The sequence below is a fragment of the Dasypus novemcinctus genome, chromosome 27 (genome assembly GCF_030445035.2).
Source record: "Dasypus novemcinctus isolate mDasNov1 chromosome 27, mDasNov1.1.hap2, whole genome shotgun sequence".
NCBI lineage: Eukaryota > Metazoa > Chordata > Mammalia > Cingulata > Dasypodidae > Dasypus > Dasypus novemcinctus.
In genome coordinates, this window is record NC_080699.1 from 14,218,966 (window position 1) to 14,240,799 (window position 21,834).

General features: G+C 37.3%; 1 protein-coding gene across 2 annotated transcripts in view; it reads left to right on the top strand.

Annotated features, from left to right (window-relative positions):
* Nucleotides 1-21,834, top strand: part of ATM (ATM serine/threonine kinase) — a 166,994-nt gene that overhangs the window by 120,657 nt on the left and 24,503 nt on the right. For both annotated transcript variants that reach the window (XM_058289104.2, XM_058289103.1), the window contains exons 50-57: nucleotides 4,268-4,475; nucleotides 5,456-5,569; nucleotides 5,951-6,109; nucleotides 6,576-6,714; nucleotides 7,679-7,761; nucleotides 8,836-8,976; nucleotides 9,757-9,873; nucleotides 20,089-20,238. In XM_058289104.2, the coding sequence (XP_058145087.1) occupies nucleotides 4,268-4,475; nucleotides 5,456-5,569; nucleotides 5,951-6,109; nucleotides 6,576-6,714; nucleotides 7,679-7,761; nucleotides 8,836-8,976; nucleotides 9,757-9,873; nucleotides 20,089-20,238 (1,111 nt within the window). The remainder of the gene's footprint in view (nucleotides 1-4,267; nucleotides 4,476-5,455; nucleotides 5,570-5,950; nucleotides 6,110-6,575; nucleotides 6,715-7,678; nucleotides 7,762-8,835; nucleotides 8,977-9,756; nucleotides 9,874-20,088; nucleotides 20,239-21,834) is intronic.

The window sequence follows — 21,834 nt, forward strand, 5'->3', positions numbered from 1 at the left end:
TAAATTTATTGAGACCTGCCTTGTGACCTAACATATTGTCTGTCCTGCCAAAGGATCCATGAGCACTTCATTGTATATCCTGCTGTTTTGGGGTGCAGTGCTCTATAGATGTCTGTTATGTCTAGTTCATTTATCATATTATTCAAGTTCCCTGTTTCCTTATTTATCCCCTGTCTAGATGTTCTATCCAATGCTGAGAGTTGTGTATTGAAGTCTCTCACTATTGTTTTAGAGACGTCTGTTTCTCCCTTCAATTGTGCCAGTGTGTGCATTTTGTATCTTGGAAGCACCCAGGTTAGATTCAGCAATAATTATTATAGTTATATCTTCATGGTGAATTGCCCCTTTTATTAATATGTAATGATCTTTATCTCTTAAAACAATTTTGCACTTAAAATCTATTTGTCTGATATTAATGTCACTACTCAAGATCTTTTTGGTTACAATTTTCATGAAATATATTTTTCCAACCTTTCACTTTCAACGTGGTTGTGTCCTTACATCTGAGGTGAGTCTCTTGTAGAAAGCATATAGATGGCTCATATTTTTTCACTCATTCTCTGAATCTTTGTTTTTCGATTGGGGTGTTCAGTCCATTAAGGTTCAGTGTTATTACTGTAAAGGCATTACTTACTTCGTCGATTTTATCCTTTGGCTTTTCGTTATCATATCTTACTATTGTCTGTCTTTTTGCCTTTTAAGTTACCTTTCTAAATAATCTTCATTGAAGTACAATTTGGTCGAATAAAGAATTCTTGGCTGGCAGTTTTTCTTTTTCAGTACCTTAAATATATCATACTACTTTCTTCTCACCTCCATAGTTTGTGATGAGAGAGATTGGCACTTATATAGGATCCTTTTTTTTCCCCCTATGATCTCTTTATTTCTTTATTTTAAATATTACATACAAAAAATATAAGAGGTTTCCATATACCCCACCCCCACATCAACAAGCTCTTTCATCATTGTGGCACATTGATTGCATTTGGTGAATACATTTTGGAGCATTGCTGCAGTGCGTAGATTATAGTTTACATTGTAGTTTACACTCTTCCCCCAGTCCATTCAGTGGGTTATGGCAGGATATATAATGTCCAGCATCTGTCCCTGCAATATCGTTTAGGACCACTCCAAGTCCCAAAAATGCCCCCACATCACATCTCTTCTTCCCTCTCCCTGCCCTCAGCAACTATTGTGGCTACTTTCTCCACATCAATGCTATTACTAGTCATATGACATTACTAGTCATAATAGTTCCATAGTAGAGTATCAGCAAGTCCACTGTAATCCATATTTTATTCCTCCATCCTGTGGACCCTGGGATGGTGATGTCCACTCCACCTCTATGTTGAGAGGGGCTTAGATTCCACATGGATGATGGATGCAGTTCTCCTACTTGCAGTTGTAGGCACTCTCAGGTCCCTGGTGTGGTGGTTGACCATCTTCACCTCCCTGTTAACTGGTCTGGGTAAGTCCAGTGAACCAGAGGTAGGATCCCTTTTATGTGCTGCTTTGCTTTTCTCTTGCTGCTCTCAGAGTCTGCTCCGGTATTTGTCATTCTGAATTGTAGGTGTCTTGGAGTAGGTCTGTTCAGATTCATTCTGTTTGGGATGTTTTGTCCTTCTTGGATATTGATATTTACATCTTTCATAATGGTTGGGAAGTTTTTGGTCATTATTTCCTCAAATTTTCTTTCTGCCCTTTTCCATTCTCTACTCCTTCTGGGATACCAATAACATATATAATTGTGCATTTTGCAGTGTTATTCAATTCCCTGAGACTCTGTTCCATTTTTTCCATTCTTTTCTCTTTCTGTTCATATGCTCATTCCTTTAGTTCACTAATTCTCTCCTCCATCATTTCAAATCTGTTGTTTTATGCCTCACTTTTTTTTTTTTTTTTTTTTTTTTTTTTGAGGTACTGGGGTCAGGGATTGAACCCGGGACCTTGTATGTGGGAAGCCAGCGATCAACCACTGAGCCACATCGGCTCCTCTGAGTTAGTTTTTTCCTTTTCTTGCTTTTGTTTGTTTTCTGTTTTGATTTTAGGATATACTGGAAACCAAAGCCAGGACCTTCCCCTGTGAGAAGCAGGCACTTAACCGTTTGAGCCACGTCCACTCAGCTCACATGTATTTTTAAATCTCATCCATCTTGTCTTTCATTCCCATAAGTTCTTGTTATTTTTTTTTTTTGCAGGTTTTCAAATTGTTCTTAATGTTCAGCTAGTGTCTTCTTTTTTTTTTCCCCACTCCCACCCCCCACTCTCCACTCCCATCAGTTTTTTTAATTGTATTGTTTTTATCCCCCCTATGGCTTTTTGCATGCTGTCTGCTTTCTCCATCCATTTGCTGCTTGTTCTTCTATATCTTTATTTATTTATTTTTATTTCCCCTCCCCCTTTGCGGATTGCTTGCTGTCTGCTCTCTGTGTCCACTTGCTGTGCACTTCTCTGCATTTATTTTGCTTGTCTCCCTTTTTGTTGCATCACCTTGCTGAGTCAGCTCTCCGCAGCACTTGTGGGCCGGGCGGTGCTCCACAGCGTGTGGGCGAGCCTACCTTTGCAAGGAGGCCCTGGGATGTGAACCCAGGGCCTCCCATATGGTAGACGGGACCCCAACTGATTGAGCCACAACCACTTCCCTAATTATATATATTTTTGAAGACACATAGATCACAAAAAATGTTACATTAAAAAAATATAAGAGGTTCCCATATATCCCCACCTCTCCCCACCCCACTCCTTCCACATCAACAACCTCTTTCATCATTGTGGCACATTGATTGCATTTGGTGAATACATTTTAGAGCACTGCTGCATTGCATGGATTATAGTTTACATTGTAGTTTACACTCTCCCCCAGTCCATTCAGTGGGTTATGGCAGGATATATAATGTCCAGCATCTGTCCCTGCAATATCGTTTAGGACAACTCCAAGTCCCCAAAATTCCCCCACATCACATGTCTTCTTCCCTCTCCCTGCCCTCAGCAAATACCGTGGCCACTTTCTCCACATCAATGCTATAATTTCTTCCATTACTAGTCACAACAGTTCTATGGTACAATATCAGTAAGTTTATATCTGTAATCATATTTTCCTTCAACTCCTTGAAGATTTAGGATTTTGTGTGATTATCATTGATTAATTCTTAAATCCTGTGTCTCATCAGGATTTTTGGTTTGTTTCTTTGGCTGAGTTATCTCTTCCTGCTTCTTTGTGTGGCTTGTAATTTTTTTGCTCATGTCTGTGAATTTGAATATGTTGGTGAATTTATTCTGACAGTTACTTTCTCTTGCCTAGTGGTTTTGTTTCAAGGCTCTTCTTTGATTTTTGGTTCAACTTATTCTAGTCTTTAAAATTGCCCAGATTTAGTTATCAAAATAGGACCCAGGACTCATTAATGGGGCACAGATCCAATTCAGTGGGTCTGGCATAGAAGATTTCAAAGTGATTTTTCTCCTTGCATTGCCCCCCCTGTCAGCAGATGGCATTCATTGGAGAATATTTACACAGAGGTGTCTTTGTTCACCTCCACTTGCCCATGAGTCTACTCTGGTCAGAGCTGAGATTGAAGGTGTGCTGTGCTGACCAAACTCACCAAAGAGAAACCACTTTCCGCCCTCTGCTGCACCCTCCCTCTTCCCAGGGAAGAAGATGTCTGTTCCCCTCTCAGTTGACAACAGTGCTCCATGAGTTTTATCCAAGCTGTTTGCCTTGAGGGTGAAGGATGGGTGCCTGTCTCTGCTGGGGAGTTCATAACTTACGGTTTTCATTTTGGCTTCCTCGTCTCTCTTTCCCTCACTCTTCTGTATCATGCACAGCACTCTTCTGGTCTGCCAATCCCCAGAGTAGCTCCCTCAGACAGCTTTTTGCCCTTCTTCATTGTTTCCGTGAGAGAGTTGAGCCCTTCCTATCTGTTCCAATGCTATCTCCCTGAAGGCCACCAGGCATTCTAGTTAACTATTTTGATGTTATTAAATCCTTTTATTCAAGCTGCCTTTGGTCTGTATTTTATAGAATAAGTTGAGTATGGAGTTTACTCAGTAGCTTGGATAGAGCCCACTTTATTCTCTTTTGCCCAGGATGGCTTGTGAATTGCACAAGTAATGCAAAAGTAAATTAGTTTGCTTTATAATTCCTAGAATTTCCTTTTCCTCCTGGAGTGGATACCTGATTTTTTATTTATGTTATATATCATGTGTGATTTTGTAGTTTTTTAAAAGTTAATGGTTTCTTTTTTCTTGTTTTACTTTACTCCAATGCAAGGTACACAGTAAAGGTTCAGAGAGAACTGGAGCTGGATGAATGTGCGCTCCGTGCACTGAAAGAGGATCGGAAACGTTTCTTATGTAAAGCAGTTGAAAATTATATCAACTGCCTTTTAAGTGGAGAAGAGCATGATCTCTGGGTATTCCGGCTTTGTTCCCTGTGGCTTGAAAATGCTGGAGTTTCTGAAGTCAACTGCATGATGAAGGCAAGTCTTTTTATTCTGCCCAGTGTTCTAGCCTGTGCTTTAACAATCTGGCCATAGGCCACTCAAGATCAGGAATTGTGTATACTCCTTTGTTTGCCTAGTATTTGGTTCAGTGATAAGCCCTAATGATGCAGGCTTCTGTTGAGGTGGGAGAATTCAGGTTTTCTTCTTTCCATTTTTTTGCAAGTACCACAGGAGTATTCCTAGTATGCTAGATTGGGAGAATTGGAAAGCTATTAAAGATGATGTGATCCCTTTTCTTCTTTTTTTTTCCCTGAGGAGGTACCAGGGATTTAACCTGGGACCTCATACATGAGAAGCAGGTGCTCAACCACCATTGAGCTATACTTGCTCCCCAATAAATTATTTTTATAAATGGAAAAAAAAACTTTTAAGGTAACATCAAAATAAGCAGTGCTTTGTAAGTTTTTATTGAAAAATCTTAGATTTTAGTTATAATACTACTTTTAAAGTTATGTTGGCAAGATATTTATTGTCATTCTATTGTAAATCTCAAAAGTAACATGGTTCTCATGGATGAAAAGAATGCTCTGCCTCATAATAGGTAATTAATCTCTTCTAGTGCATGCTAAATCGTGTTTCTTTTGGCATATAGGGAAATATATTAATAATTATCACGTTTTACTCTACAGTGCCTCACAGGATTCAAGATCACAATAGTCCTCATATCCATGTTTGCGCTTCCAGGATACACTGGAGTGTAGCCATGGCCAGTTATCTTAGTTCTGAATACACTTTAATTTAGGACCAAATCATTTGACCTATCAGTGAATTGACTTAGAATACCCATGAGAAGGGCTTTCAGATAGAATAAGTGATAAAGAAAAAAATAGTGAGGTTTCATTAACCACTAGGCAGTTGTACCGGTACAGTAGTATTCTTAGAATGATTTATCTATATGGATGTGAGACTATTTGAAATGCATTGTTTCTTAACTTTACATATTTTTTTAATGGTAGAGAGTTGGAATGAAGATTCCATCATATAAATTTTTGCCTCTTATGTACCAATTGGCTGCTAGAATGGGGACCAAGATGATGGGAGGCCTGGGATTTCATGAAGTCCTCAATAATGTAAGTAAGCCAGAACATCAAAACACAATGATTGCTTTTCTTTTATATTACTGTATACTATATATAGTTTATACTACCATTCCACTCTAGAAAATGGACATGTTTAAAAGTTTTAGCCAATCATATTTATCATGCTTTATAAGGGCAGGAATGAAGATTTCCTTTTGTCTCCTTTCCACATGATTTACTCAGTTCCTTCTTTCTTATTCCTCATATCCCTCTGTCTCTCATACACACACAGACATACACACACTCCACCCACTGCAGAATCTAGGACAGTAATACATATTGTAAAGTGAAAAATTCCATTTTCCATTCTGATATAGGTTTTCTAATTTTTGTTTGTTTGCATAGAACTAATAATTCTTCATTTTCTGACAGCTCATTTCTAGAATTTCAATGGATCACCCTCATCATACTTTGTTTATTATACTGGCCTTAGCAAATGCAAACAAAGATGAATTTCTTACTAAACCAGAGGCAGCAAGAAGAGGCAGAATAACTAAAAATGCACCCAAACAAAGCTCTCAGCTTGATGAGGTATGTGGATTAACTATACCTATTTGAATTGTGGTATTCATTCTTTCCTGGAATATTCCTTTCTTAAGTCTAAGGGATTCTAAAAATGTCTGTTACTGATACTACTCAGTTTTAAAATCATTGTTATTATGATGCCGGCAAAAATTGATTCAAGATGGCTGATAAAAATTTCTGAAAGCATAAGAGATGCCAGTAGTATTTTACTTTTTTTCCTTGCAACAATGGGCAAAGAAAAAAAGTTTATATTTTGAAAGGCTCCTAAGTCATCAACTCTTGAGATTACTATACCTTTGGTATATTTCATTCGTAAGGATACGGTGATGGTTTTGTTTGTATCGGAGGCATTATACTCTTTGCATTGTCTAGATCTGTACATAAATTCTGTTTTTTTCCTGTTATATGATTCTGAGACATTTGTGTACATATTTCCTTATGTAATGAGGTTTTTTTTGTTTTTTATTAATAGGATCGAACTGAGGCTGCAAACAAAATAATACATACTATCAAAAGTAGAAGACCTCGGATGGTCAGAAATATTGAGGCACTTTGTGATGCTTATATTATATTAGCAAACTTAGATGCCACTCAATGGAAGACTCAGAGGAGTATGTGTTTGAAAGACTGATTATTGCTTTCTTGCTGTGTTATTCTCTTAGGAATATATTATAGAGCCTAAGATGTAAATCTGTTGAAAATCACAGACATTGTTGTTACTGAAAATATGATGGTCCTGATTATTAACAGTTCAACACTCAAAATTTAATTTTTATCTGATCTTTTCAACACCTTTGCATCACTGTTTCACTTAATATCTTTTGGTAAAACTGGTAATAGTACTAAATTAAACGAATTACTTTATTTTGGTAATCTAGTGCAAATACACTTACTGCAAAGAATTGCATAGAGGCAAGTCTTTTAAAATAACTGATTAATTGAAAGTTTCAGTGATTAAAAATGATATTGTTTACTTGTGCCTTAGGGCTTACAAATGAAAAGACCTTACCGTTTCTTCTTCATAAGTGTTAGAATGCTTTGCAATTAATTCATCACTCCTCCTGATTAATTAATTATGAGCTGCTGTAATATTTAGTTATATGGCTAGTTTTTAAATATGCATTTGCTTATATGTATCTCTCCCCAAATATTCATAAATTCCTTTTTCTTTAGAATTATATCTTCAAGTTTAAATTCTTAATACTTTAATAATGGGACTTGACATAGTATTTCTCTAATGAAACAAAGAATATTGTCATGTCCTTTAGTAATAACATTTATAGTAATATGGCAGGGATACATTATCAATGTACCATACAGACTTTCATGAAATTATTTTAAGATGCTCATCCTGGCTTCAGATAGAATCTGATCTAATTACCAGTGTCAGTTAACATGCAAATTCATTTATACTCCGAGCTGCATTGCATTCCAAGCCCTGAGTCTTCATTTCTAAATCAGGGCTCAAACCACAGATTAGCCAGGGCCTGTGGCATCTCCTAAATACTACTTCTTTATCTTCAGTGCTGTTCCTCTATTTACAGATGTCACTAAAATTTTTTATTTTAAATACAGAAGGCATAAATATTCCAGCAGACCAGCCAATTACTAAACTTAAGAATTTAGAAGATGTTGTTGTCCCTACAATGGAAATTAAGGTAATTTAGCATTAACTGGTTTGATTTTTATATTAAACTTCATTTCTTTTATTTGTTTGAACCATTTGAAATAGCCTTTTTGTATAAGTCCAAAATTGGTTAAATATTAGCAATTTCATATGGTTCAAACTATAGTTTTTCTTTATTAGAGTCCCTTTGCCTGAGTCTTAAAATACTCAAAGACCTCTCCTTCTTTCTTTTCCTTTGCCCTCAGTTTTATGCCTCTCTTTTTTGTTTTGAAGGTCAAGATGACTGTCATCTTAGCCAGAAGAAGGAAAGAGTCCATATACTTTGGCCAAGTTTAGTTTTTGATTTGGCAAGAAAGTTTCTAATTGTTTTATATTGGCTTTTAAAATTCTTTATGCACTTAGTTGACTATAATATATACAGAATTAAATTGACTATAATATACATGTATATTAGCTATGCCATAATGATCTACTAGTCTTAGAAGTCCCATGTAGGCAGGGATATAAAAAAGGTTATAGTTTTGAAATTATCACTTTAACTATGTTATCAATTTTACCTTTGAGTTTGCAATTTCATGCTTAGTAAGTATAGTTATTAGATTTGAAATATTGCTGCATTATATAGATTAACTCATATCTTTTCAGCTATATCGGCTAAATTATTTAGCTGAGCATTTCTTGAAAATGCCATATTAAGCAGTTATAACTTAGAAAACCTTTTCTGCTCTTTTCCAAAATTTACTTCATTCCGTTATTGTGGGTTTTGTTATTTCTTAGATGATGTATCAATAAGTAGCAGGACTGAAGACCTGGTTTGCAGTAGTTTTTCAGCCACACTATTCTAACTATGCATGCCTTAGCTTCATTTATTAAGAGAGTTTTAGGGAGGCAAATTGTGTTAACTATATGTCACTTTTTTAAGCCTTTCCAATGTCATATCTTCTTTCACTTAAACAAGAGAGTAAAATTTTAGCTCCAGTCCTTAACCAATGGCGCATTATTGTTCATTCCTGTGTTTAATATTAAAACAATCATTTATAACTCATTTTTCTTTAAATGCAGGTAGAGTATCTGACCTACTATTGTGACATTTATGTTTTATTAGGTGGACCACACAGGAGCATATGAAAATCTGGTGACTGTACAGTCATTTAAAACAGAATTTCGTTTAGCAGGCGGATTAAATTTACCAAAAATAATAGATTGTATAGGTTCTGATGGCAAAGAGAGGAGACAACTTGTAAAGGTAAGACTTTTCTTCTCTTGTGTAGGTGTTTCTTAGAGGATTAATGCCATTAAAATGACAGAAAAACTTTATTTGATACTTTCTTCCCACTTTGTTTGGATCTTTATTTTATTCTGAGTAATTAAAAGTGAGGATAACTTGCAGAATAGAAATACATTATTTTCTAGAATCAGAATGCTCGTCTCCACCCTTTTTTGTCTCTGAAAGACCGTCATTCTTGTAAAATTTGATTGAAGTAAGAGAATACTTTTAATGTATGCAAATAAGATGAGGTTAACAATCGGCTTACTTGATTTGAAAAAACATATTGGTGGTTCTTATTTTCTTGAATAGTTCAAGCTGAAAGTTCTTGCTTCAATATACGAGGCCTGGCACTGTGCTAAGTGCTACTAATGGACCAGAAAGGGTCAGCATTCCTTCCTTACTGACTCTGCTCAGAGAGGCCCTGCTGGAGAGCAATGGAAAAATCCAATGCTGCTACACCCTGGTATTTTGCATGTGTCTTCAGGTTGAGGAGGTCCAATTAGGCTAATTACAGAAACAGCTAGAGAAAACTTCATTTTTCTAAATCAGTCTGTCTCCCCAGTGTTATAGCTTATTTTAAATGAAAGAATGATGTTAGATCTCAATTATTTAAGAGACCATTAAAAGGAGGGCAGGTGCTGAGATTGATTTTTGAGTGAAAACTTACTTAGAAGTTATTCTCAGATGACTTTTTGTGTATTCTTTTAATGAAGAAAACTAACCATGCTTAATTATTCACGTTTGGTTATTCTAAAGGGTCGTGATGACTTGAGACAAGATGCTGTCATGCAGCAAGTTTTCCAGATGTGTAATACATTATTGCAGAGAAATACTGAAACCAGAAAGAGGAAATTGACTATCTGCACATATAAGGTAACTAGTTGTACTTTTAACATACTTTACGAGACCACGTGGCCTAAATGGATAAGGCATCTGACTTCGGATCAGAAGATTAACATACTTTAAAAATGCCATTATTTGGACCAGGGGTCAGCAAACCTTTTCTGTAAAGGACCACATAGTGAACATTTTGGGCTTCATGGGCCACATAAGTTCTCTGTCACGTATTATTTTATTTTTTACTTTATAATCCTTGAAATTTGTAAAAATCATTCTCAGCTCACAGGCAGTATAAAATAGGCTGGCCTGGACTTGGTTTAAAGGTCATAATACTGACTAATACTGAAATTTGGCTAATTAATAACTCTGCAATGGCCTCTGAATGTACCAGTGAAAGGAAGAGTCACACGTCTCACTTTAAGGAAAAGCTAGAAGTGATTAAGTTTAGTAAAGATGTCATGCCAAAAGCCAACAAAGATAAAAAGTTAGGCCTCTTGCACTGAACAGTTGGCAAAGTTGTGAATGCATTGGAAATGTTCTTGAAGGAAATGAAAAGTGCTGCTCCAGTGAATACATCAATGATAAGAAAGTAAAACAGGCTGTTGCTGACATGGAAAAAGTTTTAGTGGTCTGGATAGAAGATCAAACCAGCCACAGTGTTCTCTTAAGCCAAACCCCAAACCAGAGCAAGACCTTGACTCTTTTCCATACTGTGAAGGCTGCGAAAGGTGAAGAAATTGCAGAAGGAAAATTTGAAGCTAGCAGAGATTGGTTCTTAGATTTAAGTAAAGAAGCAGTCTCTATTACATAAAAGTACAAGGTGAAGTAGCATGTGCTTATTCAGAGATTAGCTAAGATAATTGATGAAAGTATCTACACTAAACAACAGATTTTCAGTGTTGAGGAAACATCCTTTTATTGGGAGAAGATCCATGCAGGACTTTCATAGCTAGAGACGAGAAGTCATTGCCTGTCTTCAAAACTTCAAAGGACAGGGTAACTCCCTTGTTAGAGGCTAATGCAGCTGGTGACTTGAAGCATTTAAGAATGCTCGTTTACCATTTTGAAAATCCCAGGACCCTTACGAGTTATGCTAAATCTGCTTTGCCTGTGCTCTCTAATTGGAACAGCAAAGCCTGGGTGACAGCGCATCTATTGACAACATGATTTTATATATATATATGTTTTAAGCCTGCTGTTGAGAGCTAATGCTCAGGAATAAAGATTCCTTTCAAAATATTAATGCCCATTGAATGTGCACCTGATCACCCAAAAGCTCTGAATGTTGTTCTCATGCCTGCTAACATGAGATCCTTTCTGCAGCCCATGGATCAAGGACTCATCTTGATTTTCAAAACTCATTTAAGAGATATATTTATCATTCATCTCCCTAAGCCCCTGCTCAATTTTTCCATTCTTTCCTTTCTGTTCTTCTCTCTTCAATTTCAGCTCTTCTGCCTTTTGCATCACTTATTCTTTCTTCTTTCATTTTTGGTCTGCTGTTGTATGCCTCTAATGTTTTGTTTTATTTTGTTTTTTAACTTTTATTTTGGGGGAGGAGAGGTACCGGAGATTGAACCAGGGACCTCGTATGTGCAAAGCAGGTACTTAACTACTGAGCTTTACCCACTCCCCTTTAATGTGTTTTTGATCTCACCTATTATATCTTTGATTCCCATAAGCTCTGTTATTTTTCTATTCAGGTTTTCAAGTTCTTCTTTGTGTTCACCCACTGTCATTTTGATGTCCTTTGTTTCTTTAACAATTATTGTCTTTCACCTCATTGATTTGATTTAGGACATTTGTCTGAACCCCAGTGACTAGTTGTCTCAAATCCTTTGTCTCATCTGGGACTTTGTATATTCCTTTGCTTGAGCCATTTCTTCCATTTTCTTAGTATGGCTTGTAATTTTTTTGATATCTAGGCATCTGATTATGATGGTGAGTTTACTCTGATGCTTAATTTTTCCCTCTTGCATAGGGATTTAATGGTGGGAGGGCATGTGTTACTGCTATTTTTTGATTCTTGGTTCAGCCTGCTCTAAATCTTTAGGATTTTCCCTGTTTTTAGTTGCTCAAATCTGGGGCATGGATCCACTAATGGGTTGCACACCTGCTTCCATGGGTCTTGGAGAAGGAGATTGTAAAGGCCAGGAAAGGCCTTTTACTTACTTTTAATTTCCTCATATGCACTGCCTTGTTCTGCCAGCAGATGGCGCCCTGTGGCAACCCTCTCATTCGGATCCTGGTTGGAGTGTGTGTGCTGCAACATCAGCTGCAGCAGTGACAGACTGGTGCCTCAGGGCTCTCCAGAGCCTCTCCAGTAAACTTTCTCAGCGCCTGTTCTCCAACCTTTGCTGGCAGCCCCCTCCCTTTTCCTGAGTAGGAAATAATCTCACTCTTCTTGCATCCGCAGCGACCAGTCTTGGTCTGTAGGGAGAGTGATTTGAGAGGGTTGGATCTCTTTTGTCCCCTGCCGGCTCCCAGAGCAAACAGTGGCTCTGTCCAACCCAACCTGGAAGGGCTTGTGGGACACAGCAGACCAAATGCTGGCCAAAAGGCTCAGGCTGCATCCCTCTTTCTCCTCTTTCCTGGTGAGGTGAACCCCTGCGGCCCTGTCTATTTGTAGCTGCCAACCCCAGGCTGGAGAATTTAAAACTGTCGGCTTCTAGGGTGAGGGGATGGACACCTGCAGCAGCAGCTTTTGCTTATAGTTTTCCTGCTGAGATTCTTCTCCTTTGCCTCTCTCTCGTGGGTGGTGTCCAGCCTTCCCTGGTGTCCTAAAGCCTAGAATATTTTTTCCCAAGCCGTTTCTACTGTTGTCTAGCCATTTTTCTGGGAGAGAAATGAGTCCTGTGTCTCTCTAACCTGCCATCTCCCTGGAAGTCTGTTGTTTTCTTTATCAAGTTAACCCCACTTATCCTAGAACTGTCCCAAGCATCACTAAAAGTAGTTTCAAAGTATAGCAGAGAAAGTGCCTTTTACTGTGATAAAAAGTACATAATATGAATAAACTGTCTAGGAATAATGTTAACAAGAAACATTGCTGGCCTGGATTTTTAAAAATTACTAAAATATAACAAGAAAGAGTAAAGGAAAACTAGGATATGAGAAACAATCACCAGGTACCATATCTTAAGTGGGAAGTGGGAAGACATTAAAAAATTTCAGCTCATTTCACGTTAAGGTATATACTTAGTGAAATTCCAATTCAGTTTTCAACTGTTTTTTGGGTTTTTTTTTTTTTTTTTGTAGCTTGGAAAAATGATTACAAAGTTTAGTTTGAAAATATATTTAAGAAAATGACTTAAATGTTTTTGAAAAAAGTAATGTGTGAAAATGAACTTTAATCATATCAAAACAGATTATAAGCCTTTATCGATAAAGATGGTATGGTTCCTAGAATAAGACAGAATAAGCTAGATAAATAATAAAGAATAAGTAGCCATTAAACAGGTATTTAATGTACATGTAAAAAGTCAGTATATAACTATGGTTTTTTAAAAAATTCCTGATAAGCCTAAAATGCTATTGTCTCTAAGAATGACATTATGGGTGACACTGGTTTTTCTTTTTTGAGTTTTTCATAAGGAACATTTTTTTTTCTGATTATAAAAATGTTAAATTAAAACCCAGATTGCTGTGAAAGTGGCAGAGAGACACTCCAAAGTTCTGATTAATACAAGTTGTTGTAACTGAAAGCAGAACTTAGCTTTGAGCTTCTTAATTGCCTTTATTTTTTTAATTTAATTTTATTTATTCAATTTTTAAAAAAATATTACATTCAAAAAATATGAGGTCCCCATTCACCCCCACCACCCCCACCCCACCACTCCCCCCACAGCAACACTCTCCCCTATCATCATGAGACATTCATTGCATTTGGTGAGTACATCTCTGGGCATTGCTGCACCCCATGGCCTGTGGTCCAAACCATAGCCCACACTCTCCCACGTTCCGTCCAGTGGGCCATGGGAGGACATACAGTGTCCGGCAGTTGTCCCTGCAGCACCACCCAGGACAACTCCAAGTCCCAAAAATGCCTCCACATCTCATCTCTTCCTCCTATTCCCCACACCCAGCAGCCACCATGGCCACTTTTTCCACACCAATACCACATTTTCTTGATTATTAACCACAATAGTTCATGAATAGAATATCATTTAGTCCACTCTAATCCTTACGGTATTCCTCCTTCCTGTGGACCTTGGCTTGGTTGTGTCCATTCCACATCTATGTCAAGAGGGGGCTTAGATTCCACATGGATACTGGATGCAATCCTTCTGCTTTCAGTTGTAGGCACTCTAGACTCCATGGTGTGGTGGTTGACATTCTTCAACTCCATGTTAGCTGAGTGGGGTAAGTCCAATAAATCAGAGTGTAGGAGCTGAAGTCTGTTGAGGCTCAGGGCCTGGCTATTATATTGTCAGTCCAGAGATTCAAATCCCCTAGATATATCTTAAACCCCAACACCAACTACAATTGCAATAAAGTAGCATGAAAGTCTTGTGAAAAGAGATCACATCTGAGTCCAGCTCCATCATGCAGAAACACCAGCTCCAAAGAAGGGCCAGCTGACATGGCAGTGAACTCCATCTGCCATGACCATAGAACCTGTGGGTCTCTTTAGCCCTCAAAAGAACCAATACTTGGGGTTGTATCTACTTTATCTGTCTCTGAGACTCTGCTCAAGTGTGCATAAGGGCAATCCTTCTGACAACCTCCAGACTCTTTTTTAGAGACTTATAGCCATATAAACTCATTTGTCCTTTCCATTTCCCCCTTACTTTAGGTCAAACAGCATTTTTAACTCCTGTTACTGTATGTAGACAGGGATATTCTGCTGGTCTGCGTTGAACCTTTAATTGCCTTTAAAAACAGAAAACAAAACTCATTGGTTAGTTGGAGTAGAGGAAAGCATATTCTTCATTAGGTGAGGCACATTTTTTTTTAGTCTTCAATTTTGTTAAGAAATTGTCACATGGAACTTTATGAGATACTGATGAATATTAGCAGTTTGAAAAATTAGTTCTCAATGCTAAAAGCAAAACTTAAATTTAAAGATCTGTGAAGGTGTTTTGTAGATAGTGCTCTACTTCAGTAGTTCGAGGTGGAGCCTGAGAACATGGATTTCCAGCAAGATACCAGGGGATACGATATCACTGTGGTCCAAGGAGAACACTTTGAGAACCAACAATCTAGTTACTGTATCTTTTGTTCAAAATTGTTGTGCCTTTAGCTGTCTCCTATCAAACTGATAATTTAAAGGTTGCTGAGAAGTACTTACAGAACACGTATACTATAATGTGATTGAGAGTAAATTTTTATGCTGTAAATGCCAAGCTTTTAGAAGGCAAACATGATGACTGAAGAATTGAGTTCAATGGGCTACAAAAGTATAGACTCTTATAGGAGTATCTCCTTATTTTCTCAGAAAGTAACTGTATTTTCCAAAAACATACAAAATAGTACCTCCAGAGTTCATTACTATAAAGCATGAAAGAGAGAAGGCCTTGACCTACAGTATTTAGTAGGCAGAAATTACTAAACTTTCATCTCTACTTTATGGCTTTTTTAATATCTAATTTTTGAGCAGAACTATGTTCATCAGTTAATTTAATCCACTGTGATGTCCCCAAAATGGGCAACCTAGGAAACTTATTGACTTATTTAAATTTATCTATCTGAATGTTAAAGAATGATCTCTAAACATGAGAGTTTAAGTTTGACTTAATTATTACTTAGAAGTCTTTCAGAGAATTCTGGGCCAATAAGTCTGTGTTATGTTGAGAGTACTCTGCGAGTATGAAAGTGTGTCATCAGTATGTTGAGCTGGTTGTTCTTGCCTCTAGTTAAGGTTCCCGAGGGTGATAGAGAGAAGCAGCCTACCTAGTCCAGGTTTCCTGCGCAGCCATTCCAAGTCCAGGCTCAGCCTCCTGTGATCCTTGTGTCAGCTGGAGGGCACTGGAGGGCACGTTGAGTACCTGGAACTCCCTGTTGGTATGCACCCATAAAAGGAAAGCCTTCTGTATTGAGGCACACCACTTATCTTTGTCAGAGAATCTGTTGGAGATGAAGGGAAATTCTTAGGATGTATGTCCTCTGACATAAACCAGAATCAGCGTGGCTGACCTAATCGTTTCTCTCCCAAAGCTACATTTTTGCTAATTACACCAAACAGCAAGCTAGGAGTATTAAAAGATTCGTTTTCATATAAAGTTTCCAGAAAGAAACTTTGCACTTAACAGTTCATTCTGCCTTATACCAATAAGTAATTTTTATTTTTTATGATGTATATGTCAGAACATCTTTCTCAGTATTCTAAGTATTCACTGTTCATAAGAAATTAACTTCATTTCTATACATCTAGAATGGTACTAGCTATGTACTTTAGAAGAATTGAGAAAATAGTTATCAGTCATTTCCTGGGATAATTGTTTTTTGTGATACCCAGACAAGTCGAAAGGCTACATCAAAGACTCTTTATTATCAGAGAAAACTCTGTCATTTGCCTTTTGAAATTTCAATTTGACATTTTCTCCAACATTGTCACAGTTGGACTGCAAACTGAGTTAGGAAAGAGTAAACCTATTTCTTTCTAGATTGATTTTTATACAAAAGACAGTTTTGTGTTTTTTTCCCAAACTAGACATTGGTAGGGAATAAGCAATAGAAAAGGGACCGTGGCAGATTATGCTAGGGGGAAGGAATGTTAATGTGGTCCAGAATTAGGTGTCTCATCTAACTCAGAGTCAAAGGTAGGGTAGGGTGTCCTGGGAGAGAGGCATCTACAAGTACTTAGCCAGGAAGGGAAATCAGTTAGAAAGGCTATGAGATCATTTGTCTCTTCAGTAAATGTTTGCTTACATGCCTAGTATTGTGTTAAGTACTCTTCTAGGTCCCATAAAAGTAATATAACATAGTCCTAATCCTTTAGGAACTCACAGACTAACCAGGAAAATAGACACACACACATAATTATAGCAAAAGTTGTGACATGGTTGGTTTGTGATGGTGCCCTTAAGTGTTATGGAAATCATTGAAGCAGACTCGGCCTGAAAAGGTCATGCAAGTGATTGGAAAATTTGGATTGTGGCTTAGTGCTGGCCCTTTTGCTCTTAGGACTTCTATTCTGCTTATAATGACAGCCTGTTTTTCCTTTACTCTGTAAAAGAAGATGCTTGTCAGCTCACATACAACTATAGCAATTAGAAAGGGCTGGTTCCAGTTTAAGTTACTCGGTTATGTAGAGGTCTAATATATATCTCAAAGTCAAGTTTAAAGTGGAATTCTTTTTTTTTTTTTAAGTTTTTATTTTATTTTATTTTTATTTATTTTTCTCCCCTCCTCCCCAGTTGTCTGTTCTCTGTGTCCATTCACTGTGTGTTCTTCTGTGACCGCTTCTATCCTTAGCGGCACCAGGAATCTGTGTTTCTTTTTGTTGTGTCATCTTGCTTTGTCAGCTCTCTGTGTGTGTGGTGCCATTCTTGGGCAGGCTGCACTTTCTTTCGTGCTGGGCGGCTCTCTTTTCAGGGCGCACTCCTTGCGCATGGGGCTCCCCTATGTGGGGGACATCCCTGCGTGGCACAGCACTCCTTGCGCACATCAGCACTGCACATGGGCCAGCTCCACACGGGTCAAGGAGGCCTGGGGTTTGAACCTTGGACCTCCCAGGTGGTAGGCGGATGCTTTATCCATGGGGCCAAGTCTGCTTCCCTAAAGTGGAATTCTTGATAATGCATCTCTGTCCCCCAAACTCCTCAAACCAAAACCAACCTGATCTTCCCCATCTCAGCAGATAGCACCACCTTCCTCCAGTTTGCTCAGACCAAAAACCAGGAGGTCTTGTTCTTTTTGCTTTTATTATGGAAAAATTCAAGCATTTTAGAAAAGTAGAATAATAAACCTCTGTACCCATCTCCTTTTCTTTAGTGATCAATTTTGTTTCATTTCTTATTCCATTGACTTCTTCCCATCTGCATTATATCATTCCATCTGTAAGTATTGCAAGACATTGTATTACTCCATCTGTAAATATTGTAGTGTTTATAAGATAAGGTCTCTTTAAAAAAACATAGAACAACAATACGGTCATCATTCCTAAAATAACATAATTTCTAAATCTCCAAATATTAGAGGGCATTTTAAATTCTCCTCTGTCTCTTTCTCAAACCCCATATCTAGTTCCATCAGCAGGTCCTGTTGGTCTACTTTCAGTCAAGTCACTTTTCACCAGTTCTGCCATTGCTATCCCACTAACAATTTGCTTCTAATGTTGCTCCCTAAAGCCAGTTCTACTCACACCAGATAGAGTGGTCCTTTCAAAAAAGGACTTCTATTGCACCAAGTAAAAGTGCCCTGGGTTATTTTTCCTCTGCTGTTTTCTCCCCACTCTTATGGCCTCCTTTCTCCTTAGGAGAGATGACTCACCTGGTCATTCTGCTGTAGTTTAGGTATTTCAAGTTCTTGTTTGCCTCAGGGTTTTTCTGCTTCCTTTTGCCTGGAATGCTCTTCCCATAACTGAACTCCCTGGCTTCACTCCGTTTCTGATCCTTTACACACACTGACCATATCTCCATTACTCTCTAAGTTGATGTTCATTCTGCTGTGCTGATGGTCTGGCATCATTCAGTGCTCATTAGTGTGCTGTTTCCGCACCAGGATGAAGCTTTGTGAGGACATAGTTTTCATCTTCCTTGTTGCCGGTCTGTTCTCAGTGTCTCAGCACAGTGTATAACACACGGTAGATACTCAGTAAGTGTGTTAGCCAATTGATGAAATGCCTACTTAAGACAAAAAATCAATTCAACACACCTGACTACTTTAAAATTGAACACTTATAAAATTGAAGATACTATAAAGACAAGAAATTGACCAAGAAAACAAATTTATAATGTTAATAACAACAAAGGATTTATATCCAGAATATATAAAGAACTCTTACAAAACCAGTAAGAAAAAGACAAGCCAGCAGGAAAAGGATAAAGGATACAACAGGCATTTCACATTAAGAAAACATTGGAATGGCCAGTAAACCTATTGACTGATAGTCTCACTAGTAATCTGGAAAATTAAAATGAAAACCTCTGTGAGGTACCATTATACACTCATCAAATGGGCAAAATATAAAAATCTGACAATACTAAGTGTGAGGAAGGTTATGGAATAACTGCTGGTGGGTGTATAAATTTAGTGCAGCCACTTTGGATAGTTGGCAGTGTCCATTAACTAAGTTGAAGGTGCATAGCCCAAATGACACAGCTCTTCAGTTCCTAGTTATATACCCTAGAGAAATTGAAATAAGAATAGCAGGAGACTAGATCATTGCACCAATGTTTTAGGAAAATATTAATCAATATGAGTGGGTAAATTGTGGTATATTAATATGAGAATACAATGCAACTGGTAAAAGGAATGACTTAGGGTTAAATGTTAAAAAATGTTGAGTGAAGAAAATTGTAGGATCATAATACATATTGTATAATACTCTGTAGTAAAGTTTACCACTATTAATGTATGCATAGTGTTGAAATAAAAACATACAAAAAATACTTGAACATGTTAAACACATAGCAGTAATCTTGATGATGGGAAGGGGAATGAGATCAATGAGCGGTCCAAAGGGAGTTTCATTTCTTTCCCAGCATGTTTGAGAAAATCTTAGGTTTCATAAAGCTGTGTAGAAGTAAAAGTTTATTTATATTATTTTCTACATGTTATGCTTATAATTTTAAAGAATAGCTTTACCAGAATAATTGTTCATTTTATGTTTAGAAATGTTTCCTCTTGGTGAAACTAATAAAACTTTACAGCAAGAATACACGTGGTTACAGTTATCAAGCGCCATAGTAAAATTGATACCACATTTATGGGTAATATTTTCCAAAGTGAAATTCTTCAAATTTGGGTAATATTAAAAGTATAAGGAAAGCAGGGTTGATTCTCCTGTTAAGTGGAACAAACTGAGTATGGATCAATGATGGATGATGATATAATTACCAGGATTGACCTCTCAGGAAAACGTGAGGATTGAGAGAAGAGTAAGCTTTCAGAAGTCTAAGAAGCTGGATAGAAAGTCATTTATTTGAGCTTGTGCTTATTTTGGATTGCGTTCTTCAAAGGAGCTTTGTTTCCTGTGGTCAGAGAAATATTAACACAACTTGAAAAGAGGTTTTACTCTGACTGTAATGGTTGAATGATTATCAAATGTCCTTCCATAATCAAAAGGTATTTAATCTGTAACTTTAGGTCGTTCCCCTTTCTCAGCGAAGTGGCGTTCTTGAATGGTGCACAGGAACTGTGCCCATTGGTGAATTTCTTGTTAACAATGAAAATGGTGCTCATAAAAGATACAGGCCAAAGGATTTCAGTGCCTTTCAATGCCAGAAGAAAATGATGGTGAGTAGCACTCAAAATGAAAAGTTATTGTAAGATTATTCAATAGGTTATTATAAGCTAACAATTATCAAATATTTTATAGTACAAAAGAATTTTAATTTCATGAGACAGCCAGCTGTTAAAGGTGCTGAGTAAAACCTACAAAAAATGTCAAACCTTATCAGATGAGAAATTTAGTTAAACCTTATTCAGTGTATGTTAATTTGTTTCCAGTTTGGGGTAAGCTAATTCTTAAAACAAAAAAGGAAACACTAAAACAGATCATCATAATAACTATCCTCATTTTAAGATGATAAGAATTTTAGAACATTTAACTTACGTAAGGTCGATGAACTAATGAATAGTGGTGTGAGGATTTGAACCTTGTCTGTTCAACTCCAGTCACTGAGGAGGAATAGATAGGTGGAGTTGGAGCAGTAGTCGTTGGTCAGAAAAATGGATGGTTGCTTTATGAAATGCTAAGAAACTGTAGACAGTAGAGAACCATAGAGGAGGAGAGTAATATTAGATACGCATTTTAGAAAGATAAACCTGATTTAGCAGGTTTGCTTTTGAGAAAGTAAACTGGAGGCATGAGACACTGGCATCTATACAAAGAAAAATGGCAGGGAAGTGGATGCGGCCCAAGGGCTTGGGCTTCTGCCTTCCATACGGGAAGTCCTGGGTTCAATTCCCAGTGCCTCCTGGAGAAGATGAGCAAGACAGTGAAGTGGCACAATGGGCAGGCATGGCGAGCTGATGCAATAAGATTACGCAACAAGGAGACAAAAAGAAGAAAGACCTCTCTTCCACATGGGAGGTCCCAGGTTTGGTTCCCAGTGCCGCCTAAAGTGAAGATGAGCAGACACAGAGAGTAGACAGTGAGTGTAAACAATGGGGGGGATAAGTAAAAAAAATAATATATTAAAAAGACTAGTAACAGGAATGTGGAGAATAGTAGGTAGATATGAGAAATGTTCAAGAGAAAGAACTGATAGGATTTGATTGCTGATTAGAAATGGAGTTGGTGTCCGAAACCCCAGGTAAGGAAGCAAGTTTATCCCTGTCTTTAAACTGGGGTTATGTCTACTACTGCAACTAAAAAGATACCCTTAAAGGTTCCAGTCACTCTGTAAATATTTTCTTGTACCAGAATTGTTATTATGCAGCCTTCATTTGGGCTGACTTTATCATTTTGTTCTGTGGAATAGCTTTACGGTGCATTACTACAGGCAGTTAGATACATACACGCACACATACATATGTACATATGTGTATATATATTTTTTAAAATATGTATTTTTACAAATCAACAAGGTATTTGTTGCAACCAACTAGATAGTGTATTCCCATGATTACTGAAGAAAATAGCTGGCATTAGTGTACAAGTCTCTTCTTTTGGTTTCATCACTAACAAAAAGTGCCTCATCATAAAAATGCATTTGGTTTTTAGGGTATCTTATTGTTTAATTTAGAAGACTTATATTGAATAAATGAGTTTCATTGGAAACAAATATCATTACATTTACTGGTTTCAATACAAGCAGATACAGAACTTCCATTCTTTCATCATTCCAGTGGATGTCTGAGTTTTATATTCAAACTTTTGATACAGTT